Source organism: Sebastes umbrosus, chromosome 13 (assembly GCF_015220745.1).
Source record: "Sebastes umbrosus isolate fSebUmb1 chromosome 13, fSebUmb1.pri, whole genome shotgun sequence".
Classification (NCBI taxonomy): domain Eukaryota; kingdom Metazoa; phylum Chordata; class Actinopteri; order Perciformes; family Sebastidae; genus Sebastes; species Sebastes umbrosus.
Window position 1 is genome coordinate 4385772 of NC_051281.1, and position 27630 is coordinate 4413401.

At 42.6% G+C, this 27630-nt stretch overlaps 1 protein-coding gene across 1 annotated transcript in view; it reads right to left on the reverse strand.

Moving 5' to 3' along the window:
* The window catches only part of LOC119500575 (SH3 domain-binding protein 4), a 43520-nt gene that overhangs the window by 14067 nt on the left and 1823 nt on the right, over nucleotides 1-27630 (reverse strand). Inside the window, exons 2-3 of the mRNA XM_037790377.1 lie at nucleotides 7913-8140; nucleotides 4535-6882 (exon numbers count right to left, since the gene is read on the reverse strand). Of these exons, the coding sequence (XP_037646305.1) occupies nucleotides 4535-6882; nucleotides 7913-8036 (2472 nt within the window). The 5' untranslated portion in view covers nucleotides 8037-8140. The remainder of the gene's footprint in view (nucleotides 1-4534; nucleotides 6883-7912; nucleotides 8141-27630) is intronic.

Here is a 27630-nt window from a genome sequence, read left to right on the forward strand (position 1 = left end):
ATTAATCAATCAAATGAATTGGGTAACATGGCCATGTGTAGTGCAGCCGTACGCTGACATTAAGCAGTAATCATTATCTGTTATCTGTCAGTGGGACAGTTAACAGTGAATGGTCGTAAGTGGAGAGGGGGGTCTGGGTCAAGGAGGATTATGGGAAGTGCTACGGACTGCAGGCGCCTGCAGGTCCAAAACTGGAGCTTCTGTTTAGTTTCTGAACAATGAGGCAGGAAACATCTGCAGGCCTGAGATCCAACAGACACAACCTGGATCCTTTCCATCACCCGCTGACAACAACAACAACAACACAACCTCCTCACAAGACTTCCATCAGAAGGATCTGCCTCATATATGATCTGCCTCATATATGATGCTAGCTTCATGCACACAGATATCATCACCTGGGAACATTCAGAATGAGTAAAGAAAATCAATTCTGCTTCAGTCCGTGTTATGAATTTTTCTGTACTTGCGTCAGCCTCAAGATTTATTACAACTCAAGTTCAGTGTCAAACAAGGTTAGAAGCGACTCATGCATAAGCTCCTCTGGGAAACACAAAGATCAGTGTCTGAGGTCACAAAATACTACATAATATTAACATTTTATCACACCTTAAAGGTCGAACCAGCATCTAAAGCATACAAAATCTGCAGCATTATCAAATCACACTAATGGCCAAGATCAGTGGATATGCTTGTGGGGGTGAAGTACATATTTTCACTTCAGGTTCAACTTTGATTAGATTTGACCTGAGAATACACACAATCGACTAATAACAAGCTGTCTTGACAGAGCTTTTTAACCCTATGTCCAAGTATAAACTACTCCTCAACAAGGAATAGTTTACTGACAATTATGTTGATGTCTTTTAATAAACAATGTGAACTTTTTGTTTTGTTTTGCAACCGTTTGCTGCGCTAGAAACAACTGTTTGCGGCTTGTGTCTCTTTCTCTCTCTCGTTGACTGCAGAAAGAAACCGCGTCTGTCGCTCCATTTTAGTACTCTAGACAGCGGCGTATCTACAAACACACACAGACACACAACAAACAGCACAGCCCATTATTCTGAAACAACAGCTAAGCGATAGAAACATGTATCCCGGCCAACCGTTTTGTTGTTTTTACTATTTTTCTATCGATAATTAAAGCTGTAAAGTTTATCAGCTGTAACTGTCTTATGAGAGCAGTGCAGAGCAGTGCAGAGCAGTGCAGAGCAGCGGCTGTGAGCTAGCCAGTGGGGCGCGCTCACATGCACTAAAAGCATGCGCAGCCGGTCCGGCGATGTAAACAAAGCACAGAGAAGCTCAGGTTACAACACACACAGAGGGAGAGAGACTTCATTCTCTGCTCAGGTAGACATTACTCCTCTATATCTTTACATAGCAAATAGTGGTTTGATGTTATATTAATGCTCTGGATATCGTAGAGAACCTTTAAACAGAAAAAAAGATGAGAAAAAGATCACAAGACAATAAGCAAGACTTCACCAATCACATTCGATTATGTACATTCTTAGTCGGGGAAGCCCCTAACATATAGAGAGATAAGAGTCCAATCTTCCAAAACCCTAAAAATGTGTCACTTAAAGAAAGATAACTCAAAAGCAGGTCTAGCTTTTGTGGCACAGTACTTTGAAATTTTGAACAAGGTGTAAATCTACAATAATAAGAACAGAAAAGTACGACCATGCAGTGATATAAATTACAGGGAGCACTCTACTCAGATTTCTTTTTCTTTTTTTCTTTTTTAATAACAACTAGGAGAGGCATAGAGCCATCGGACAGTTGGCACGGTGACACGTGATGATAAATCTCAACCTGTGCTGCTGAGATTCACACCGAGACCTCGGGGCGTGTTATTGCTTGCTGCTAGCGACATATCTGTTGGTGCATGCTATTCCTGTGAACTAGTAATTATCATTTGCCAGCATAAGTAATAATCGCCTAAAGAGTTTGTGAGTCTTATCCAAATGTCACATCCAAAGCTGCAAAAACACACAGTTCACCTCACATTTCTATAACATATTCAACAAGCTGATATCTTTGGTTTGGGCATTGTGATATTCTGTATATCTTTTATGCTATGACACAAATACACAGGAGAAGGAAAACACGGAACAGATGGAAAAGAAAAATGTATATGTGTAATACTGTATGTGAGTATATGTACTGCTGATGACCCCTTTCTCCACCAACAATCAAAGCAGACCACAATGGATTCAGACATTTTGAGCACAAAGAAAGCGACCACAGTGCTTTTCATTTGGTTCTCTTTCTTCCAAAAATAGACGTCCGTCCATGTCAAATGACACACCAGCAAATCATACGAGTTTCTCTTCTGTGACATAGAACAAAATTTGCAAGAGGAAGAAAAAAGATGAGAATTTCATCTGACAGCTCGGCTTTACTCTGAGGCCCACACACACACACACACAACAAAATCCACTTTTTCAGAGGACGAAAAAAAACAAACATCAGATGTTTGCACATGGAACAAACAGCATATTTGTGTCGGTTAAACAAAGAGATTTCAAATTTTGCTGGATTGCTGCGTGCTTCGTCCCCCCCAACAGTACCCAGTAGTTTACGTGTAAATCCTGACAGAAGAAACAGAAAAACAGGCCTATATTCAGACATGAATTGTACAGAACTCCCTCAAAGGCCACATTTTCAGTCACCACCTTTTATTATGTTCTTTTCCATACTGCAGTTTCTCCGTCTATAAACGGTTCTAACTAGTGTTTACAACCCTGCGTAAATTACAGTGTTTCTGCTTCGTGTTACTTCAGCTGTAGTACGTCCGTGACCTCTGACAGAGACTCTCAGCGGGATAATATGCTGACGGAGAAACTAACAACAGTGCAGCAGGGAACCTGAACACCACTCTCTGAAAACACGCACACACATAAAACAGAAAATGAAAATGTAAAGGTTTATGTAGCATTAGGCCATAAGTATAAGTCAGACTGGCTATGATGAGGGCGTTCAGTGTGTTTAGACATCTCAGGATGATAATCGCTACCCGGACTGCCTGAGGCGACGTTGAAAATCCACATTTCCGTGACAGAAGATGCACAACCGAGTGCCTGAGAGAGTTGGTTTGCACACTTAACAGCTAACACAGCTCAGCACTTTATCCACTTTGAAGAAAAGCTGAATATACTGGAATAAAAAAAAAACAGCATGAACAAGCGTCTTCATCTGCTGCGGACACATCTGTTCTTTTATTATTAAAAAGGCAAATCCCAACTACTAATGTCTGACTTGGCTTAAAAATATTGTAATTAAAGCAGAACACTTTAGCAGGACAGCTGAGCTGAAATATTCATAACAATTGTGCGATAAAAGCAACACATTTGGTAACAGATGTAGGTTTATATATTATGAAAAGATATAGATATCGGGGCGCTGCCAATTTTGCCTCTGAGGGAAGAAAGGGAAGGAAGCCATTTTTATGCTTCAATATTCCTAAATCTTGCAAAAAAATGGATTTTATGAGTCTTGATGATTTCCAAGGTGTGTTCAAGCTGATTAGATCAGATGTCAGATGATCACAGACATATTTCCTCTTTATTTTTTAAGGTTACTTTTTAAAAGCCTTTAACCTTTAACAAAAAATAAATAAAAGAAGCATGGTCATTTCAGGTCAAACTTCACCCCCTACCTTCATGATAGAATGACAACCAATAAAGAAAGGCAAGATCTTCAGCTTTCCATCGGTGTATTTCCCTTTTCATTAGCAGTAAAATTGGCAGAGCCTTGAAAAATGGTTTCCATGGCCCTCAGGGGCCAAATTTGCAGCGCCCTGATATCTATATCTTTTCAGAACATATAAACCTACATCTGTGCCAAATGTGTTGCTTTTATCGCAAAATGCACAGTGGTTATGCTTAATTGCCCCGTTACTTTCTGGATAAAAAAACACTCATTGCTGTACAAGATGAAGAGTTGTAGTCCCATTTCTATAATGACTTTATACTGTAAATACAAGAGTAAAGGTCCGTCTCATTGAGCTGTTTCACGGCGTTGTTTTCCCCCCTGAGGGGTTTGATTCATATGTACATAAAGATAGAAAATTAAAGTAGCCGGGAGCAATCAATTAGATTTATAAGATCAGCATACTGTACACACACCGCACACCGACTCTGTCCTCATGCGGTCGTCTGTTGCTTGAGTTAGAAAGTACTCTTTTGGCCTCCACAGCTCCTCGGGTCCCGATTAGACCTCGATGCCTACACAGCAGTTATCGACTGCACTCCTAGCAGAATTAACAGACTGGACCACGGCCTAAAGCCAAAAGCCTAGAGCAGCTGAGGGCAGATAACAGGAGGAGAGAAGAAGAATTGTGGTCTGAGAGAAAGAAATCTCCTACCAGGAGGATACACGTGACCGATTAATTTGATGCATGAAGGACAAAAGACCCAACTGAGACTCGAAATTTAAAACAGGAAAGGACGATTTGCATATTCTCAAATCAATGACTCGGAGAAAGTGCTTAGTCACAGCGACAGGGGAGGATGCCAAGGTTGTAACTTACTGTCAGGAGTTCTTTCTGGAAGGACTTTCGCTCTTTGCTCTCTGCATTGTTGCAGTCCTCCTTCAGCTTCTCCAGCACTGATGCCACCCTCTCGGGCTCGCTGTCCAGCTCCGCGCGGCAGAAATGGGTCAGCGGCAGGTTGACGTATCCGAGGGCGTCCGCGAACGCCCGCCAGTTGCCGATGTTCTCCATCAGTATAGTTCTTACGGAGGCGTAGATGTACGTGAGGAATTTGCAGGGCTTCAGTATCTGCTCGAGTAACGATGAAGTCGCGAGGTCGGGCCCGCTGAAGTAAATGGGCTTAACTTTGCCAACCACCAGCACATTCTTTGCATGAACAAATCCCATTTTGCCCTGATAATATCCAATGTACCACTCCTTTGTCCACAGCTGACCCTTCAGCTTGATCCTCTCCTCGCTCAACAGAGCTACAAAGTCTCCTTTTTTATACTCCAGCAAGTACATGTTTTTCGTTTGCCGGATGACAGTTTTGATTAATTTTCCAAACTTCAGGTTATTTATTCTCCTGTCCTGAAAAACAGGGTACTTTGTGGCGATGGCGAGGGGAGACAAGACTATCTTGCCCACTTCCTTCTTCTTCAGGAAACGCCGCTGCACTGATGTCTTTGGGCCTGCTTTGGGTGGAGGTGTCGGTGTCTGGACACAAAACTGAGCCAGTATACAATCTTGGTCGTCTTTGACCTGGATCCTTAAGGTGAAATCGGAAACATCTTCCCCGTTGCGCGAGGCAATGATGTAGACGAGCCGGCTGACTTTGCCTAGTTTAACCTGGAAGCCCCGCACCACTCTGGCCTGGTCGCCAGCCTTTACCTCGTAGTTGGCCATGTTGGAGTAAACTCCGACGCGGAGGTCCTGGGGTTTGGACAGGACAAACTGGTGCTTACCCCAGAGCTGCAGCACCACTGATGGAGCAGCCTGTGCCTGTTTGCCCACCTCACTCACCAATAGCGACTTTGGAGCACAGTCATGACCAAACATAGCCACGACTGTCTTGAAGGACGGGTGAATATGTTTGGGACCATATACTCCTAAGGTGATCTTTTTAACCACATGCTCCCAAACTGTGGAGTCTGGAGAGAGGGACTGGGACTGAGCCACAACACACACATACATGCACGGTTCCAGGTTATCCAGGCACACCTGGACTGTGTCCCCGTACATGTACGCCTGAGGAATGGGAGTGTAAGGTCCCTCTTTACAATCACTCCTGACACACAAGACTTCTGTCGTCTCCCTGCTCTCCATTTTCACCACGACGGACACTTTCATGTCCAGGGTGACGGTGGTTTTGGTCTCCATGTTGCTGAGTTTGATCTCCACCACGGGGCTGACGGTGGTGCAGCGGTCGTTGTTCAGCTCCAGCGGGGGGTCGAGCAGAGCTTTGATCGAGATCTGCTGGGTGTCCCCCGGGGCCACGTGGCCTTCGGGGATGTGGATGCTGATGTTGGTGTCCGGAAGCTGGACGGCCCCTCCTGAGCTGTCTAGCCGACAGACGATGTTGGTCTCCACCGGCTGCGTTTGACCCCAGCCCGGGTTCTGACCCAGCGAGTCCAAATCGTGGCACGACCTGGCTAGCTTGCGGTGGGTGAGCCACGCTGTCCGGAAGTCCTCCCTGCTCTGGAACTGCTCTGGCGCCGGTGCTTTCAGACCTCCGAAGAAACTAGAGGAGGCCTGAGGGGGGTCGGACTGAGCCTGCAGGATGGACAGCTCAGACAGACTGTAGGACCGTTTGCTTCTAAAAAAGGGGTTGTCCCTGCGCAACGTTTGCCCCATTGGGGGACTAAGAGGGTTAAAAACGCCACTGCCAAAACCATTGATGGCGGTGCTGCTGGTGGAGTTGGGCACTGATGGAGCGAGCGTATCAAACAGAAGGAGGTCAACTGATTTCTCGTTACTGTTCTGATCAAGTGAGCTCTGAGGACCCCTGCTTAGGAAGGGGTTTGTAGAGGTATGGGTTGTTGCAAAAGGATTTCCATTTTGGAAGGTGGTTGGTTTCAGAATCACCCCCGACCACTCTCCTAGAAGGTCCATTTCTTTGGCTGCCTCTTCATTACAGTCGCCAACCGTGTCGATCATCCCGCTGTCGCTGAAGGACGAGTCCCTGTAGTTGATGGGCTCCACATAAGCTGCAGGGATGTAACCCATCTCCGTGTTGTTGTGGGCGTACCACCACTCTGCCCCTGTCGAGTCCAGAACGTAGAGGCGGTCCCCTTTAGAGAACTTGAGGGTGGTGAAGCTGGATGGGCAGTAGTCCTTGATGGCAACGACTTCCCTGGCAGCACCGAAGGAGGCAGTTGCGTCCAGTCGTAAGGCACTGGGAGAAGGCACTGGAAAGAAACAAAACAATGTCAGGTAGAGGTGGATGATATGGCCCAAACATCAGAGTTTTATATGAGTAGCAAAGTGTGGGATTATAGCATCTTTCACGTTTTTCTGATGGTAAAACTTAGGGGGGAGTCTATGAGTTGCTTTAAGCCAATTCATTTCAGTGTCCCTGGATCAGATCCATGAGGTGAGGGGGCGTATCGGCATGCACTGCTGTCTAACCACACTGTCTTATTTTTAATACTGCCACAGGGAAGTGCCCAGTCAGAACTTTTCAAATCCTAGACATGGGGGTTTAATAGATATTTATTTCTTGCACAAACACTAAAAGAACAAAAACATGATTGATTTCAAAGGCCTGCTTGTGCAAAACAGTTAATAAGAATAACAAAACCACATGCATCTTTTAAAATATCCAGGCTATCCCACGCAGCTACGGACTGTCACTACCAGATGCTTCAACTAAGTAGAGCACAGACATCCGCTTAATCAGTTTCAGCTCAGACGGGGGAGAAAACTGAAAGTCTGTTCACTAATTCATCTGCTCCTGCTGCTTGTGTTTCTCGAAGGGAACGGACTGAACAAAGAAGAACTTACTTACTGTTCAGTTTCACCTCTCTAATGGCTCAATATCTCATCAACCAACACAAACAAAGAGGACAGATGTGTGCAGAGTATTTTCTCGGTCTGTCCCTGTCAGCCATCTACAGTCATAACAGTCTATCTAACTACTTTGACTGACATTTTGTTCACATTGTAGTAACTTGATTCCCATGTTTTAGACATTTACACGCAAATAAATGAACCAAATTTATTCGATGTATCCTCAAATTCGAATGTTATTAAAACTACAGACTCTTCCTGTTAAAGGTCCAGTTTGTAGGATTTAGTGGCATATAGTGGCGAGGTTGCAGATAGCAACCAACTGAGTACTCCCCCGCTCATACCTCCTGTTCTATTTCTGCTAATAGATCCCCCTAAATCCTACACACTGCATCTTTAATTGCATTTTTTTCAGTTTGAGCAGCTGACCTTTGACGTCATTGAGACTGGCTTCTGACACTCCATCACTGAGATCGATGAGCGTCCCCTCGGACTTGCAGCGTGGGAGAGAGGTGTTGTTGGTGGTGGTGGCTCTGATTCGATGGGCGGCCATGTTCGGACCCTTCACTGTGCACCAGCCGGTGTGTTCACGCTACTCTAATGTATTAATTAATGTTGCTTGTGGCCAAGTCGGATGTCAACAGCCTCCCATGATCTCTGAAAGACACAGAACAGATTGGATTATATAACATGTTTAATAAAACAAATTAGTGTTTCTTTGCTTGTTGTTTATTACTTCAGACGACAGCGTTCTGCGTAAAACATCCAGAACTCTCCGTCCTCTCCTCTTTTGAAATCTGTCTTGTTGATGATGATCATGCTCGTCACGCTGTAACTGAGATATTCAACCCACTTTTAATGTTGTTTTGGGGTTTTCTGCTTATGAGCTTTCAGCGCGCTACAAATCAGCATAAACTGAGCAATAAACGGCAGTATAAAGTGGATGTGCATAAATATGAGAAGTTCTTCGATATAACTTTGATCCTCCAGCCTCCTCTAAGTAGTTTGAATCTCCTTGTACAGATTCAGACCAACAGGCGAGTTAAAAAGAATCAATATAAACAGAATAACAAATTCATTCTTGCAGAGTTTCGGCTGACTGACTCTATAAATGTCTGATTAATGTTCAAATATCAGATTATTTATTCATGGCAATTTAGCCCTTATATGATTTGTATGATCTTTAACACACTGATAAGTGAAAATAAATATTTCAAAATCTTCATTTAATATTTAGGGCTGCCTCCTCTTAGTCGATTAGCCGACTAATCCGTTGTTTTGGTCTCGGTCGACTAAGATTTCTTTCGTCAATTAGTTGTTTTGTTATGCTTTATTCATGCTGAATGACTTATTTCAAAGAAACTTAGGATTTAAAGTGGTGCTTCTGTGTGATACTTTGTGGAGAAAGTCAATTTCACAGATCTGTCAATTAAATGAACGAATGGATTAGTCGACTAAAAATTTCTTTGGTCGAGGACAGCCCTAATTCATTTCATTATTCAATCTGAAAGTAGTTATCCAACATAATAGGAAAAACAGACTGCCAGATATGAAAATGTATCTGCATGTCTTGGTGAAATATGTGGTTCTAGAGGCTTGGTTACATAGGGACTCCTCCCAGGGTTAGTTGATGCTGTTTACTCCCTCCTGGCATTTTGTCAACAGGATTGTTCACCATTTGTCACAAACGGATAAAAATAAATTCACACAGTTTTTTCGAAAGACACATTTTGTTCCAGTGATTCCTTGTCTCTTAACTGTCTGCAAAGCATTCCTCCGTTGTTGAGCAGTTTATACTTAGACAGAAGAGATTAAGGAGGCTTTCACGTCAGGGAACAGGGCCCGGATCCGAGTACGTTTGACATCAAAGTCCAGTTTGATTTATCAGTGTGAGCGCTCCGTACCGTACTCGGGGCACGGTTCGTCGGACCGTACTGGAGTCCACTTGGAAAGGTGGTTTGGAGCCGCTCAGCTGCTCAGCGAGCAGAAAGAGAGAGAGAGAGAGAGAGAGCAGGGGCTAAATAGAGTGTAGAGGCTGCATATTTTCACATCAAACTCTGTGAAATAAGAGTTCATTTCGACCAAACCAGAGTTTTTGGAATTGGATTTTTGTTTCTGTAGAGTTTGAATGAAGTGTTTTACGATGCTCCGCCACTAGAACAGCTGATCTCTCTGATGACGCAAGTGTACTCGGATACCAAACAACTTTAGGGGGAGTGGACAGAGGGGGGCAATAAATCGTACCGTGGACCAAATATGAAAACGCCCTACATGAAAGTCAATGCTGCAACTCAACAGTGCAAATTCACAAAGTAAAACTCGATGCAAAACAAATCTCACATATTTGCTTTGTCTCTGTTTTAAACGCTGGTGTGAAGATGTTTGGTGCTCGACATACAATTGTAATAAAATGTGCAATGTCCTGCAGTAACCCTGCTCTTCTCTTAGGCTTTCCCGTCACCCTAGAATCATTCTGGTTGCTGTTTTCAGTTCACTGCATATATGTAGCATATTCTGGAGATTGTAGAGAAAATTAAACCCTGAAGGGGATTGAAGAGGGGGAAGATAAACACTGACTTCATACCTCAGCCAGTTGTGTTGTGTCATTCCTAACAGTTACACTGTCTGTTCTTCCAGTCCCTCCCAGTTTAGCTTGAACTGCTACTGTTACATTGCATTATAATAACATATTCAAACCACTGTTAACTATGTAAACACAAAAACAGAAATAAAAAATAGAGGGCTGAAAAAGTGCAAACAGCAGATGTGGGTCAGTGGAACACGGCGGTTTGAGAGACATCAGGCTTTTAACTTCAATCCATAATTCATAAGAGTGTCAGCTCGGGGACGACACGCTACAGAGAGAGGAAGACGCTGAAGATAGTTTACTACTGACACACTTCTACAGCACGAGACTATAAGCTGGAACCGTTCTGCCAATAAAGGCAACAACTGCTCCACCCAATTAAGAGGATTTTATATTTTTATGTTACACAATATCTTGGTGTTAATATTTTTGTCCATTTTGTAAAACCTGCAGTGAAACCAGCGTCACCAATGTTACATATTTCATAGGGCTGTCAATCTACTCAAATATTTGATTGCGATTAGTCGCAAATGAAACACAAATTTTTTTATCTGCTCAAAATGTACCTTAAAGGGAGATTTGTCACGTATTCAATCCTCTTATCAACATGGGAGTGGGAGCAAATATGCTGATTTATGCAAATGTATGTATATATTTATTATTGGAAATCAATTAACAACACAAAACAATGACAGATATTGTCCAGAAACCCTCACAGGTACTGCATTTAGCATAAAAAAAAACATAAAGAACACATTTTCATCCACATATCTTGAGGTCAAAGGTCAGGGGAACTCTTTGAAAATGGCCACACCAGTTTTTCCTCGCCAAAATCTAGAGTAAGTTTGGAGCGTTCTTTAGCCTCCTTCCCGACAAGCTGGTACAGTATGACATTGTTGGTCGCATTATCGCATTAACTTTGACAACCCTAATATTTCATTTCAAAATGTTATTAGAGGATAACAAGCACTCTCACTGGGTCAAAATATCTGCTGTGATAAAGACCTGTTCGCCTCACACTCGAAGGCAAACAGGCCTTTATCACAGCAGACATTTCGACTCATCATATTAGGAAGAGCACAGGTGTTAACGGTGTTGATCTCATTAACAATGGCTCTGTTCTATTCAAATATAAAACACCAGGACCTGAAGCAGCTGAAGGGAATCCAATTATCATTAATTCTATTATTTACACCTGTGTTTTTCATACTGTGACGTGTTAAAATGTCTCATATGAAAGAGTCCTATTGTATTCTGATGATCTTATCATGTTATCTTTTCACAAAGTTCAATTGTCTGAATGTATAAATCTAAGCACAATGTGATAAATATGCTCCTCTGAGGATGTTAATGTTTGTCTGTTGCCATGAAATCTGTCTCTCTTGAGGAGAACACAGTTACAATGAGAGATTCAGAGTCACCAGTTCAGGACGAATATTCCCTTCTTCCCTTCTTTATTCCCATTTCAGTTAGTTTAGTAGTGAGGTGATTTTGAAACAGGTTTTTAGAAGATTATATCCATGCTGTTATCTTGTTATCTCTGTGTACAATGACGCAGCTAAAAGACAACGATTCAACAGACAAAATGAGGTTTGACTCAACTGGTGATCTGAAAATCGATTTTCTCTTTAACTCAAGTAATTACGGTACGCAACTGCCACCGCTTCCCCAAGCTCCCGTAGTTCCTTGCAACCGCGACGCAAGAGTTTTTCTACAGCATCCGACGTCGAGAAAAAAACACTATACGCAACGGCAGCGAGGTTTGTTACTCCGACACAACCTGCCACGAGAAAAAAGAAAAGTTTCTTCTAGCAGCTGTATCTCTGACTGAGATCTTTTTCTCTTACTGACTGATTGAGTGAAGGATGAGAGATGACTGACGCTCATAAAGAGAAGGAGGTCCTTTCCTCTCTCTCAGCCCTCTCTAGTGTTTTAAAGGCTGTGTCTAGAAATCTGATCTGAGATCTGCAAAAACTTGCAAAAACTCTCGCGAGATTCGCTGCCCGATGACCTATCTTAACCTTAACTGTTCGAGGTCAATGCCTAACGTTAAGCATCACACCACCGTTTGTTTTTAGGAAAAAAAAATCTATTAAAATCTTAAATTGGATGTGGTGTGAAAAATACTGAGATTTTATTTTCAGGCCACATCACCAGCCCTAGGGGCAGCCGTAGAATATATTCGCTATATGATGGAAAAATATTCTTAAATAAATGACATAAACTCATGTTCACGCTCGCTGAACCAGTTTGCTCCAACATCTAAATTTTCTGCAGCTGCGTGAGACAGAAAGAAGCCATCAGGCTGCTGCTCTGCTTTGCGTTCTGCTTTTAACAGTTTAGTTTTCTGCAGCAAAACAAGAAGTCAGCATGTAACAACTTCCCACAGCATTGTGTTGGCAGTTAGGAATTCAGAGGAATTGTTCTGTATTGCTTTTAAAACCGTTAACAGGCCGTCCGCTGATGCTGAATTATTATTTTGATATACAAAACCTGCATGGTCAGCTACGTTACAGTACCTGACACTAATAAACCGCGCAGCTGCATCCCAGCCTGCTGTATCAGCCGACAACATGTATTATATTAGAGCTTGAGCGTTATTAGACTGGACAAAACAAGCTCCAGGTCATACCAATAAATCTGTATTAATGTACAGTAGATATGTGAGAAAGATGGGGAAGAACTTCCAGTGGAGAAAACTACAAGAGAAAATGTTTGAGGCTTTATTTAACACATGTAAAGCCGTAAGTTTACTGAGTGTGCCTATTGTTTAGGGAGTAGAATACTAATTAAATTGATCATGAGATTGGATTTCGTGATCTGGACTGCTTACTTGCTAACCAATTTCATGGGGGAAACACTGCTATCAGGATTAATATTCCAACACCAGTAGGGCTCTTACACAAACCGTGAAGTTTAAGAGCGCACTGCCCCAAAATATGAGTAAACTAGGGCTAACACATAAATACATTATTAATTAATTTAACAAAAATGTTGTCTTTAAAATGTCATAAAAAAAGTGAAACATGTCCGTCACCAGTTCCCAACATGACTACAAATTACTTGTTTTGTTTTGCAAAACTGCACTAATATTCAGTTAATTATCTAAAACAAAGAAAAGCAGCGACTCTTCACATTGCACGAGCTGGAACCAGAGAAAATGTTGTTTTTTTGCTTAATAAATTACTATTATACTTTTACGATTAATCAATTAGTTTTATGTCAATCAATCAACCGATCATTTCAGCAACAAGTACACCATCACTCGCATTTTGATTGCTGGAAAGTGACTGTGGTAAAAGTGGAATAATCCACTCTGACACATGCATTAATGAAAAATAACACACTCTATGGAGGCCGGTTATTTCTCAATAACAGCACATCTTGATGTAGATTATTGATTATAAGATATATTATAGATTTTAAGTCTTTTATACTGGTTTCCAGTCGGTATTTTTTGTATGCAAGGAACAAGGAAGGCCTCTCCGGTCCTCTGCACAAGCCGGGCGACAGCCTCAACACGTGTCACTTCTGGTTGCAAAAAAACAAGATGGCGAAGACCAAAATGCTGAACTCGAGGCTTCAAAACAGCAGTCCACAAACCAACGGGTGAGGTCACGGTGACTACATCCACTTCTTATATACAGTCTATTGGTGCCTTCAAATGAAACTCGTGAGCTCGTGTTTACAACATGGGAAGTCGTGTACACAATATGCTTGGCGTTCAAGTGGTTAAGTCATGAGAACACCGCTGCTAAGCAACGGCAATATTAACGTTACTGTCGGCGTCTAGAAGCCACAGAGGCTAACAATTTAGCGAGTTAGCAAGCGGGTAACATAATGCAGGAAATGCAAATGTATAATGACAGAGGAGAAAGACGAGGCCGTTGGGAATATCAACATTTTCCTCAGACATATTATAAAATTACGAAGAAAAACAATATACGGCTAAAATTACAATATATGAACTTATTATGCACCGAAAACATTACTTCCATAACTTACACCATTTCTGTCAACATGAAAAAACACGTCACAAGTGATCCCAATTTCTGTGAACTCGGAAATTTCAGAACAAACACGACCCAATTTGAAGGCACGACACGATCCCTTTAGTTGTTCCAAAGTGCAGAACAAAAACATTTGGTGCTGCGGATTTTAACTTTTATGCTCTGAGCCGTTGGAGTGACTCAACGTTGACAGCTTTATTCATAAATTTAAAACCTACCACTTTACCCTGGCTTTCCTTAAATGTTTTATGACTCTTATTTCATGTTTTATTGTTTTTTGTTTTTATTGTTTTTCATCAGTTGTACTGTTTTCAATGTCATTCTTATTCACATTTGAATCTCCTGCATTTTACTTTTTCCTGTGCAGTAGTCACACAGTTATTTCTACTGTCCTAATATTTAGTCACTTGTAAAGCACTTTGAACAGCACTAGCCCGTATAAAAGGTACTAATGGTTTGATCCAGCAGTGTATTCAGCTATCTGCAGCTTTGATCCAAATATATCAGCATCACGTTCAATCATCCACGTTAGTCAGACTCTGAGGGAAGTTCTGTCACTCTGGACGGTTAATTCCACACTAATGTTAGCGCGCTCTGCTTCCTCGACAGCATGACGTCTGGATCTCATCTCTTTGAAGTGGGGGGGAGGTGTGTGTGAGAGGTAGGGAGTGAGGTCGGGTCAGATGTAAACTCTGGGTGGTCTGCAGCAGCAGCAGCTATATAAACCTCGCCCTGACCACACAGCACTGTTTAACTCCCACCACAGAACAATGGTGGGTGGGGACTGTTGGCATGTAAATCTGAGACGGCACAACAACAAAAAACTCTGTCATGCAAATCACCACATGTTGCCTGGTAATAAGGCGCTTGGAGAGGCCATAATGAGGCTCAGCCAGCTTCTCTACTAACGGCGTGTCAAAACCTCTCCCCCTGGACCCCTCTAATAACATTTCTGCAGAGTTCCACTGCTCGGCCTTCCACACAGACTTTCATTATGTGGGGTATTAACAGCTAACACTGTTTCATGTGTCCCATCAGGGGGATTGAGTCGAGATGGAAAGTCCTTGGCTCTAATGCCGGTACTTTCCTCAGAACCTCGACGACACAGAAACAAGATCTAATTGTTTATATTCTATTGTTGGTGTTTGAGTCTTTGAGGATGTGCGGGTGGAACCTCATTGGGAGGCACTAAAAAGTCAGAAGCAATCAGTATTTGATCTGTTATATAAGATTTTATGTGTAGACCTGGAGCCTGATCATGGACACAGTTCAAATGGACCGGACTCTCTGAACTGGACTCTCTAAAAGGATGCACAATACATCTAGAATATTTCTATGTGATGGAATGGTGCAGCCGTAAAAAACTTCTTAGGTTTCAATGCTGTCAAACTAACGCGATAACACGATAATAACACGATAATAACGCAATAATAACGCAATAACGCAAATTTGTTTTAATGCCACTAATTTCTTTAACGCATTAACGCAACTTGCTATTTTTAGGTTGGTGCGGGCTCAGTTGTAAAGCTAGAGTGAAGATACTGGCATCAAATGAAACTAGAAAACCTAAGAAATGGGTTGCCAACCATGGAGGCTAAATAACGCTACAAACTTACGCAAAATTTTGGCGTGGAAAAAACTGGCATGGTCATTTTCAAAGGGGTCCCTTGACCTCTGACCTCCAGATCAGTGAATGTAAATGGGTTCTATGGGTACCCACGAGTCTCCCCTTTACAGACATGCCCACTTTATGATAATCACATGCAGTTTGGGTCAAGTCATAGTCAAGTCAGCACACTGACACACTGACAGCTGTTGTTGTCTGTTGGGCTGCAGTTTGCCATGTTATGATTTGAGCATATTGTTTTATGCTAAATGCAGTACCTGTGAGGGTTTCTGGACAATATTAGTCATTGTTTTGTGTTGTTAATTGATTTCCAATAATAAATATATACATATATTTGCATAGAGAAGCATATTTGTCCACTCCCATGTTGGTAAGAGGATTAAATACTTGACACATCTCCCAAAGATGAGAAAAATGTGTCATTATTTTGCAATTAATCGCGATCAAATGTTTTAACCGATTGACAGCCCTAGTTTCAATTTTGTATGCGATGTAAACAACATATGGCTTCAACGATACTAAGAAAATCAGTCCAGGTTTCAGTACAGGCAGATATTTTTTGTCAACTCTTCATATTTCCATGACCATATCTGTTATTTATGGTCCAAAGAATGACTCGTTTAACCCTAGCTCTTTAACTACTGTTTGCAATCTGACTTTAAAAGCACCAAATGCATCTTTACGGTTGGATAAAGAAGCAGTAAAAGGCTAAATTATTTACATAGAACATTTAACAGGCTCCAGATCGTCCAGTAAACTGTGGTGCAGTGGTCTGCTCTGCAGGCTGCGGGAGGATAATTTGGTCATATATCTTTTGTTTGTTGCCCTTCTCTGCAGAGAAGTTTAACGGTACAGATCCACTGTCAGTCCCGTTGAAGCTCTGACGCCTCAGGCTGCCTGCTGGTCTGTCCTTCAAACTGTCTGCAGCAGGAGGAGGAAGAGGAGGAGGGAGGCTCTGCTGTGTTCGCTGCTGCTGCAGACCGATAGGACTCTCCCAAACGCAAACCAAAGCTATGAATATAAAATTATTATCACGTCTGCCCTTCCCCGACCTCTGCTCTCATTTCCTGTCTGGGCAGCGAGGTGGTCACTGCCGGGCAGTGGGGAGCGGCGGCGCGCTGACCCTGCTGAGGCACCGATTTCAACACTTGAATTCACTGCAGCGGCCGTGAGAGAGCAGCTCCGTCTCAGCCTCTCCTTCACGGTCCCCACAGAGGAAGTGCTCTATGAAGCTGTCCACCATCCCACTCCTTTTAATTCAGCAGTTCACTTCCTGTGGGCTGGATGTCCCCCAGGAAAAGCCTACTGCCAAGTGGTTTTTATTACAGATTTGTAGGGAAAACACATAGCGTCTTTGATCAGCTGATAGGGCTCAGCAGATGCTCACCTTCTTCTGAGAAAACAGATCAGAGGTTTATAAATTATGGGTCCTCCCTCTGGTCCCTGGCTATGAAATGTATCTTTAGTTTTTATGCTTTAAAGATGTCGGAAGAGCTGTTAACAGACCTGGAGATGATTAAAACCTATAAATACCAAACACAACAACTTGTTTTCACATGCACCAGCCTAAATGTTTTTAGTCCTAACAGTCAGAAAGAAGCACAACCGAGTAAATACTGAAGCTGTGTTCACACTACGAGGGACAAAGCAACAGGCTACAAGTCATTTTCAATGAAAGCCGGTGATGTGAAGCTACAAACTGACACCCGACACTTGTCACTGCGTGACGGGCGTAACGCGCTGCAAATCAAAGTTGAGCTGGTCTCAACAAGGCTTGCTGTGGTAGTCGGTGTTATACAGCGGTCAGGCGCACACCGTTTACATAACATGCCCAGTGTATCAGTAACACCTGTGTTGTCACAAGTTTATTATCCAGTGGGAAAATTTCCTCACCGTGACAACCTTAGTCACATCCAATGACGCGTCAACCAATCATGTGTTTTTTATTCACCTTGTTCCGTTCCATCTAAAATAATGCCAGTTCCCAGTGCTATTTAACGACATAACTACGTCAAAGAGCACTTCAGCAAAACTTCAACGACAATGTAGCTGGACACGCTTGGCTGTTTTATTGCTTTTGTCCTCCATATAGCGCAAACGTAGCATAATAAGGAACCCCTGAACTCCTTCAAGAGCATGGACATGCTCCAGGACCAAAACAGAAACTGACATCCATCAGGTTCCTGTTTCGATGACTTCTGGATCACGGATTGTGACTTTAAATAGAAAGCTTACTCATCATGTTCCGTTCCTGCTGTTGCTTACATTAATCAGACAATATACTCAGTGTGTATCTGTATAGGAGAGACGACTGCAGAGGAAGAGCATTAATGAGGCCCGAGCTATAAAACTGGCCACTGTACAAGGTCAAAGACACAACAACGTTCACCCCGCAGCAATAAAAGCATCGCGATGCCCAAACGACTGGCTCCATATCACCCCTCCGTTCGGGCCGAGTCTCCGCTGTGAGTTTAAGGACGACTGCTCCTGAGCAGGAAGTGGCCGAGGAGGAAATGCCTTTGTGATGAGAGGCGGCCACATCTTTGCTCTCTCTCTCTCTCCCTGCCTGCTACATTTCCTTCAAAGCACCGCCTTCATTGTTCTCATCTGCTCACTCACAGTCCAGAAGGATGCTTAAGACTCAACGACAGAAGAGATATCAGATTTCATGTTGTACGCACACTGGTAGGACATCATCTCCACACAGGAAGTGATGAAACTTAAAGAATAAAATAAAAACTGCCTTCTAAGCATGACCTGATACTCCAGTCTGAATGCTGCTGAAGCCGTTCAGGTCAAACTGTAAGTGAGTTGTCATTTTAGTTCTGCATGCAGCTTGCAACACAGAGCACAGATTATTATTGTAAACAGTCTATGTAACTTTTTAAAGAGGAAATAAATAAAAAGTGAAATTCATGAACAATAAGACCCACGCTTGCTCATTTCAATACAATGGTGCTGCTACAGCTCTTCTTGTTCTGGTATGACCTGTATCTTATGGTACAGTAGTTCAATGACTTTATGTCCCTTGGACTTGTGCACTGCAAACCATCTGTTCATTGTGACCCCCGCTCTCTATCACAGTGAATAGAAGAGCGTTCACACAGCAACTGCACAGAATAGTCTCACCTTCAGTAACGAAACAAGGCAGATCTTCCCACCGCTGCTCGTGTCACGAGGTGAATAAAAGGCTGTTACACTGTCGGGATTACGATTAAAGCATGATATAGTCTGATCATGAATGATACACCAGTTTAGTTTTGTGGTGGGGTTATCAACGGGTGACATTTGACAATGAACTATAAGTCAAAAAAATATTTTATTTACCTAATTTGTGAGAGCAGAGAGATCTTGTCGCTCCCACAACCAGTATTACTGTAGCTGCTCTGTTTCAACAATGTTGGGAATCCAGTAACTTAAATCAAGTAAGGGGTCGTGTGACGAGGAACAACCAATCACAGTAGGCAGGTATCTTTTCTTTCTTCCCTAAAATATCAGTTTCAGAAGTTAATAATTTTAGTGCAGGGCTATCCAGAGCTTTACGATCTGTCCCACAGAATATTTTACTAGTTTCACTCTTTTCCGTCCGAGTACGTCACAACATCCGGTTGAAACTTCAACCAAACTGACTGCTAAAGCTAAAGCTACTAACGCTACTGTGGGGGATTTACGGTGCTGGAAATCCATTTATCTTTGTTTTGACTTTGTTTAGTTTAGTCAGTGAAACTTACCGCTAAATTACCGCAACTTCATCATCATAGCCATCGCAGCATGCAGGTTTTGGTTGATTAGTAACGGCAGTCACGACAGGAGCGCAAACTCCCAAGCACCTTGGATAAAAGGATGAAAGCGGCACAACTGACGTTTTCCACAAGTTAGACCTATAAAAAAAAAAATATCTGCTAGATGCTAGGCTAATTTCTGCAGTGTAAAATGCCATAGGCGTAAACTAATAGTGACTAGCGGCCCCTGCACAGCGACGGGACTCAAGTGGTTGAGTATAAAATGTAAAAAAAACAAGGCTACACGCTAAGTATTCTGGTGAGAGACTCTGAGTAAACAACAGAACTGTTTGTTTCCAAGAAAACTCCACAGGGCATCTTTAACCAGCACTTTACATAATACTCTGACAGCAACAATAACACAAACCACAGCAGCAGAATATTTCTATAGACACACCTAATATCATACAACTAGTGTCGATCAGGACAGCAGAGGGAGGCACGACTTAGCTGAACCATGGGTCACAAAACTGTTATTTTCTAAAAATGCATGTAATTAACTTTTAATAATTAAACATAGCAGATAAAAAAAAGGCTTAAGGTGACCTGCTGCAACATTCAGAGATTAATATCTGTTTGTTTTCTGTTAATCTGTTTAAGATTTACAAATGAAAACAAGCAAACTCTCATTATCTCATTGTTTTCCAACCACATACGGACCGAACAGAAGTTCACTGCCTCGCATTTGGAAACATGCAGAGTCGTCTGGTTCCATCCCCAGCGAGGGAGGATTTATCAGCTGACGTGTGTTGGCTCGCAGACCTTGAATTAGCTTGTGAATTCATCAGATAATGAGAGAAGCCCAGATGCCGTGTTCTCAGGCAAGCCGCTCAGTGAGAGTCTCATACTGAGTCAACACTGCTGAGGCCGCCTTAAGTGTTGGGAAACAAAGCTCCAGTATCTCCTGTCCTGGAGCCAGGCGGAGCCATGCTGCAGAGTACACATGTGTGCTCACTGCTGAAATTTCCCACTGAATCATCGAAGAAACAAAAAGTCACTGCTACAGCTTGTGTACTAGAACTAGAACTTATGCTACTACAGAACCAATAGTAAAACAAGACTCAGTCAAAAGCGAGTATATGTCTGTGAATTTGTGGCTAAATTGTTCCACAAATAGTCAGTTGTCATGTCTATAATGTTAAAGCCAGCGCTACATGTCCACCAGGTCCGGCGAGGACACTAAGGGGACGTGCTGCTCCACTCGCCTAGTTTGACATCATGGTTCAAGTTTCGTGAGCCGGACGCGTCACGCTGGACGAGCTATTTTGCATAAAGTTGAGATTTTTCAACTTTATGCAAATACAGACTTCCTCCAACTCGCCACAACACTCCCACCACGCAATGGGCGGCTGCTTCTCCTCTGCTTCCCATAGGAAATGAATGGAAAGCGTTGAGACGCCCTCCGTCACCGGATCTGGTGGAAATGTGCCGATAGAGGAGGGCACTGGCGCAGGTGAGTGGAACCACCGACACGACCCCCTGAAAACGTAAAGAAAGAACTGTTCCCCGCATTTTCATTTTGAAAGAGCAAAGGCTAGTGAAGAAACTCAAACACTCTGTTGAGCAACACGACCTCATCTCCACCATGGAGCCTAGAGAGAGGACCCAGCAATGGGTGCTACTATAGAACCAATTTTATAACAAACGACGGGATGGATGTTTACTGACATTTAAAACAAGCTGTCGGCTTCTCAAAGAGTCTAAAAAGAGAGAGCTTAAGTAAAGGAGCGAGAGCGGCAATCAAGACAACAAAGCGAGGGAACGACGGCAACAAATCAAAAATGTGCTATTTCTTCTCACTGCAGTTACTTTCTAAAGAATAAATACATCACCTCAAGGTGCTCTGGAAGTTTCAGTCTACTTTTAAGCTATTTAAACTATTCATTCAGACATCAGTTACATGCAACAGTAAATACAACAGGATGACTGCATTATTGTTGTTTACTCAACTGCGACTCAAATGCCGTCATCTTTAATCCATCACCCGTCTACAGGTCGTGAGATGTGGTGGAAATGGAAACAGCCATAAGAAATGGGACTTTCAGCCCCTCAGTTTCTGTAGCTCAATAGTTCCTGGAAATTTCTGTAATATGAATAAAAAAACAAACCCTGCTAACCCTGTAGTGATCCGCCAGCTTCAGAGAGTGGACGAATCATATCCCAGCTGAGCTCGTCTTTAGAAACAGTCTGCAGCCAGAACTCCTGATGTCCTGAGGTCCATACAGCCGGAGGACCAACTGTCTGATCTGAGATAAACCCACTAAGAATTTCAAATGCCTTTTGTTTTTTATTTGTAAGACTCACTGTTTGTTGACTACGCACACTCTCCTCAGAGTCCTTTGCTGCTGACCAGAGGCAATAAACTGCATGTTTGGGCTGCAAACACCTCTGGCTCTGTCAGTCAGAGGGAACATTTGCTTAAATACATATTTACACATTTTTATGCTAGATATCATGCAGTTTTGTCTTCTTCTTCTGCAAACAGAAATGTATTGTATATGTGATTCTGTCAGTGCTGCAGCGGCTGCAGCCATCGTTCATTCCTTTACTCGACAATATAAACATACCAAGGTGGAATGGCTGCAGGGATAAAGTGGGGAGGAATGTGAGGAATGCCGAGCTCCAAATGAAATCATGCATTATTCAAGTGAAGGACGAGCAGAAAAGGAAAAACGTGTCATTCTTTTGACGACAAAGAGGAGGTTAGAGATCATGTTAAACTGTCATTGTGAGCTTTTATTTGGAAATTCATTGGGCTGCTCTGGTTGTTGCCAGTCTTGTCACGATCCTGACAACAATGGCATTACACTAACACCCCTGTCCCACTGCCCCATCACCCATCCCACACACACACACACACTCCCTTTGCTTTCTTCAACATGACTATAGTCTACACTCAGCAGTCATGCTAGCAGACACACCAGACAACAGAACTAATGGATGAGTGATACTCTGCTGTTCTTTAAGAGTAAAGTGACGTTAGTCCTGAAGGAGGCACCAGTCAGAGTAGCCTGGTCCCAGACCTCTGAATCACCACCCACAGCTCCGATTTGTTCAGTGATTAAAATACGACAATGAAAAAATAGTGCTGTTTGTGCCGTTAAGAGAAGCGATTTATAAGTGCAACTCCGAGGTAAGACAGAAACACACTTACTGTACATACACACACCAGTGGGCAACATCTGTTAAGATCTGAAAAGTGAAGCCAAAGTGGAGGTGCCTTAAACTTGCATTCTTTCTAACAGTCAGCAGGGGGCGACTCCTCTGGTTGCAAAAAGAAGTCTGATTGTATAGAAGTCTATGAGAAAATGAGCCTACTTCTAACTTGATTTATTACCTCAGTAAACATTGTCAACATGAGTTTATGGTCTGAATTGCTAGTTACCTCCACCAAGGCGTTGGTTTGTTGGTTTGTCCGTTTGTCCGTTTAGAGGATAACTCCAAAAGTCCGCGATGGATTTGAATGAAATTTTTTGGAGGGTTGGGGTGTGGCACAATGAACAATCCACTAGATTTTGGTGGCGAGTGCACTTCTAGTTTCAAGTCTTCTTCAATACAGCGCAATGTTCATTCAGTAAATTATGGTCCAATTTAGAGTCAGATAGACTATAAAGCAGGGGATGCTTTAGGGCGTGGCTACCTTGTGATTGACAGGTCGCTACCACGGCGTTGTCCGATCTGTGTTTTCGTCCTACAACTTTAACCCTTTCACAGTTTGTTTTCAGTTCATGAAAGTTAATCATAATCTTTTTTGGTCGCCTGAAAACGTCTAATTCAGTGTTCGGTTGTACTTAGCTCCACCCTCTTGTGTCACTTCTCAAACTCGAGGCTTCAAAACGTCAGCTCACAAATCAATGGGTGATGTCACGGTGACTACGTCGACTTCTTATATACAGTCTATCCATTCAAATTTCCATCTGCAATAAAGTTGTTCTTAAGACTACAACTGCAGTTTTGACCCGTTAAGACCGCTTCTCCTTCTCCATGCACCTTGCAAATATGTGAAGTTGTGCCAGAAACCTCAAACTACTACTCTGGACCAAACCAACAGACTGACTGGCATACAGCTCAGCTAGCAGAGAAACATTCACATTGTCATCAGTGCTCCTCGTCACGGAGCAATCAGTTCAAAAACAGATGCAAAACAAAAGTGATAAGGCAGCAGTGAACTCATTCTGAGCTCTAGCTCATGCCGAGCGTGAAGGAAGGGGGCGGTGAGGAAAGACCGAGCACCAGGATGACTCACGCCTGGTATAAATGGCTGGCTTCAGTCCCTGACAAGTAAAGCTGACAAGGGTGGCCCTGGGCTGAGGTCGGGACGAGGGGGGTGGTGGTGGGGGGGGGGTACCAGCTGCCCGTCTGATGCCAACTACAGCCGTGCCCTCCGTGTCGTAACTTGTGCCGTAATCAGCTGGAACTGAGCTTCAGCGACACCAGAAGACGCACGTTCACCCCTAGAGGGGAGGAGGCGCTTATCTGGAATCACATGCATTCATTGAAACAATGGAGTCTATTCAGGACAAGCTGTAACCCAACATCGGGTCCTCAACGATTCAGGGGATGAAGTAGGTTTTGCTCAGAAAAACGTCTAGAAACTATTTTCCACAAACAGATTAATGAGCTGAAGTCAAACTTCTCAAAGACCTGCAGTTACAGTTACAACATTATCATCATTACTGTGAATCAAATCTACATTGCAATCAACCATGATGGTATTTAGGGAGTGTTTATAGAGTGGTTATTAGACATGTCTGAAAGGACTGAGAAAGAGAGCAATCTGCTAAAGGGAAAACTAGATATGATCTCCGAGTGTGAAGCAACAGATGTGTGACGGACTGTCACAATATCAGATTTTCACTACACGATTATCGTGGCCAAAACAACTATTGATAACGATATTATTGATGTATCTATAGAAAATGTAATAATATCAGTCAAATTAATCTTTAACGTTATTTATTGTGCGCTTTGTCTCTTTTTTGGTAAATGAATCAGACTCAAAATACGAGGGAGGTGGAGAGAGAGCCTGTCACCATCATATATGTATTATTAACATGATATCAGTGTTTCATTTTTAAATATCAACGGTATTGCCAATACCGGTATATCATGACACCCTAGTAGGAACCAATGGGCCAGGTGCTGACAGCGACAGACAGGAAGTCAGAAAGTATTGAGAGACGGTGTTGTGTTGTTGGTGTTACACCTCTTCCTAACATGCAGTGACTGAGCGAACTCTGCCGAATTGAGCGCAAAAAACTATCCAGATATACTACGAGTGATATCACTATCTATTACGCAGAGAGAGAGATATTGATTGACTGTCAGCGTCGATTTTGATCGGTGAAAATAGGTTGGAGGGGCCCGAAACTTTGCATAAATATACAGCCAGGGTGACATCTTCATTGGGAAAAACTGAAACAATCTGATGTTTGCTCGCTCGTTCGTATCGCGCCCAATTAGGAAGAGATGTTATGTCTTTTCATGGGAAAAATATAGAATAACACACCCTTATCCTTTCAGTTGAACCTGTTTCTTAAAGGAATAGTTATTTGCTTTCTTGCCTCGAGTCAGTTGAGAAGATTAATACTGCTCTCATATCTGTTCTTTAAATATGAAGCTGGAGCCTTCTGAGGAAGACTGTGAGATGTGACTGAAAGCTTTGGGGGAAAAAGACAGAAGAGCTAGTCTGTGGATACTGTAGGACTCGTCTAATGTATACCACAGCTAGAACATAATAGGAGGCAGCAGCATTTAATCAATCTAGGCCATCACAAAGCCTATTTAGTCTGTGGAGCCATTAATTATTTCAAGCTACATGATTAAATGTATATATGAAACCCCGCATATGTAATCATTGCTCGTGTAATTGTTTTTTAATTAAAATATAAATGAATCATTAGATATAACAAGCATGAAAACGCCTACATTAAGGTTTTTCTCTTATTTTATATCCACCATTCCTCCTCTCGGCGTTCCTCAGCACTCAGTGTTTGTGTTCAGTCGTACTTTGGCTTCTTGTGTATGGACATGTAGACTAGAATGAGTCACGGTCAAACTGTCTAGTGCAGCGCTCTGGAAACATATTTCACCGACTGCTGCTGCTGGAGCAGCGTGAGACACTGAGACATGTATCATTCAAAATGAAGATTACATTAAGAGTCAATAACAGTCTGTGGTTATGAGTAAAATCAAATCTACGAGGAACTGACTACTGTTGTTTATCATGCTGGGAAATCACCCAGTTTATCTGCCGTGTTGTTTGTGCCGCAGCAGAAGGTTTCACATCCTCTTTACACATCCAACTAACTTGGATAAACTTTAAGGATAATATTAGTTTGGACTACTACAAATCACATTCACTTTTACTTTTACTTTTTTGTATTTTTGGAAATGTGCATTCCTTCAGACGACCATCGGTTTCCATTTAATTCAGTATAATATAAAAATATGAATGACAGACATCACAGACACTGTTAAAGTTATATACCATCGTTATGTGGCGTAGCTCAAAGCAAACTTTTCTAAACAAACTTCAAAGAATATTACTTTATTTTACAAACTATGTGCATGTTAGTGCATGTGAGTCAAATGCTGCGTCTCAATTCGCGTACTTCCGTAGTTACACTACGCTATTTTGAGTGCATAAGTGCGTTCACACTAAGTAGTACGGCAAAATGCAGTGGACTCTAAGTACCCGGATGTTTGTTCTCAAAACGGTCAAAACGTTGAGTGTAGAACGCTGGACACTCTTCAAGCTCAACGGTCGCCATCTTTGCTACGTAGCGGAAGAGAAGGGGTCACCATCCTATTTCAAACTTGTGAAAATGCCGGTCAAGGAAGCTGCAGCGGTTGCGATTGAAATGGCAAACCCTGTCGAAATTCCTGAACAATGCAAGTAGTGTGCACAGTGTACTACATGGAAGTGTGCAAACGGAAGTATCCGATTTGAAACACAGCACCGGTGTGTGTGTGCCCCACTGGCTAACAGCTGCCGCTCCGCACTGTGCTCATCCAGTGGTTGCCGCTGATAACGCTGTCCCGACAAACAGCGTCGTCGCCTAAGCGTAGCGCCCACCCTCCGGTCCTCTCGCCCAGGTAAACACTGTTCGTGCTGTTAGCACCGTTAGCTGCCTGTTCAGTCGCCATGTTGAGAGCCGTTTGGAGGAAACCCTTCCTTTAATTTGTAGTTCTGTACATCATTCCAAAGTACAAATTAAGTCGCTAAATGAAAAGTCAGGAGGATCACCAATGTTATTACAGTTCATCCTGAGGAGAGGAACCAAATTTCATGACAATCGATCTAATATTTATTTCAGTCCGGACCAAAGTGGTGGAGCGACCGAGACTACCAGCATCTAGCACGGCTACAAATATGAATTCAGTATTTGGTCAAAGGGCAGAAAGACTCAAACAAAGCAGGAACTCTCAGCAATGGAAATGATGGTCAAAACTATGACATGAGTCAAGATTATTAAAAAAAATAACCCTCACAGTTTTCCTTTAAACGGAGCCTGAAGATAGGAGCAGACCCAGCATGTTGCTGTGAGATATTGACTAAACCACTTAACGCGGTATGTGTGGAGAGCAGCGGGTCGGCTTAGAGAATAAAAAGAACAAATCAAGACTCGACCTCAGCATGTTAACAGCTTTTCTGTCCACTACTGCGAAGAAACACCCGGCAGAAAGAAGAATTAGAAAAGATGAGAAACAAATATTCTCATTTTCAACTTCACAATTATGACAACATAAATCCAAATTATGATTTAAGATGATGCTTCATGGTACCAGTTTACCAGGAATAGTTTGACAAGTTGGAAGATACACTTATTCACTTTCAGTCAAAGATTAACATCACTCTCATATCTGTCCGTTCCATATGAAGCTGCAGCCAGCAGCTGGTTAGCTTAGCTTAGCATAAAGACTGGAAACAGGGGGAAACAGCTAGCCTGGCTCTGTCCAAAGGTAACAAAAACCCGCCTCCCAGCACCTATAAATGTTGCATCTCATTAGTTTAATGCGTACAAAAACAATTAGCCATTTTACAGGCGGTTACGTGTGGGAGTGGGACTATTTCTTGGCCGAGGAGCTGGAGTCTTGTTGTCGTAGTGAGGTTGCCAGGCAACCAGCGACTCCAGAAA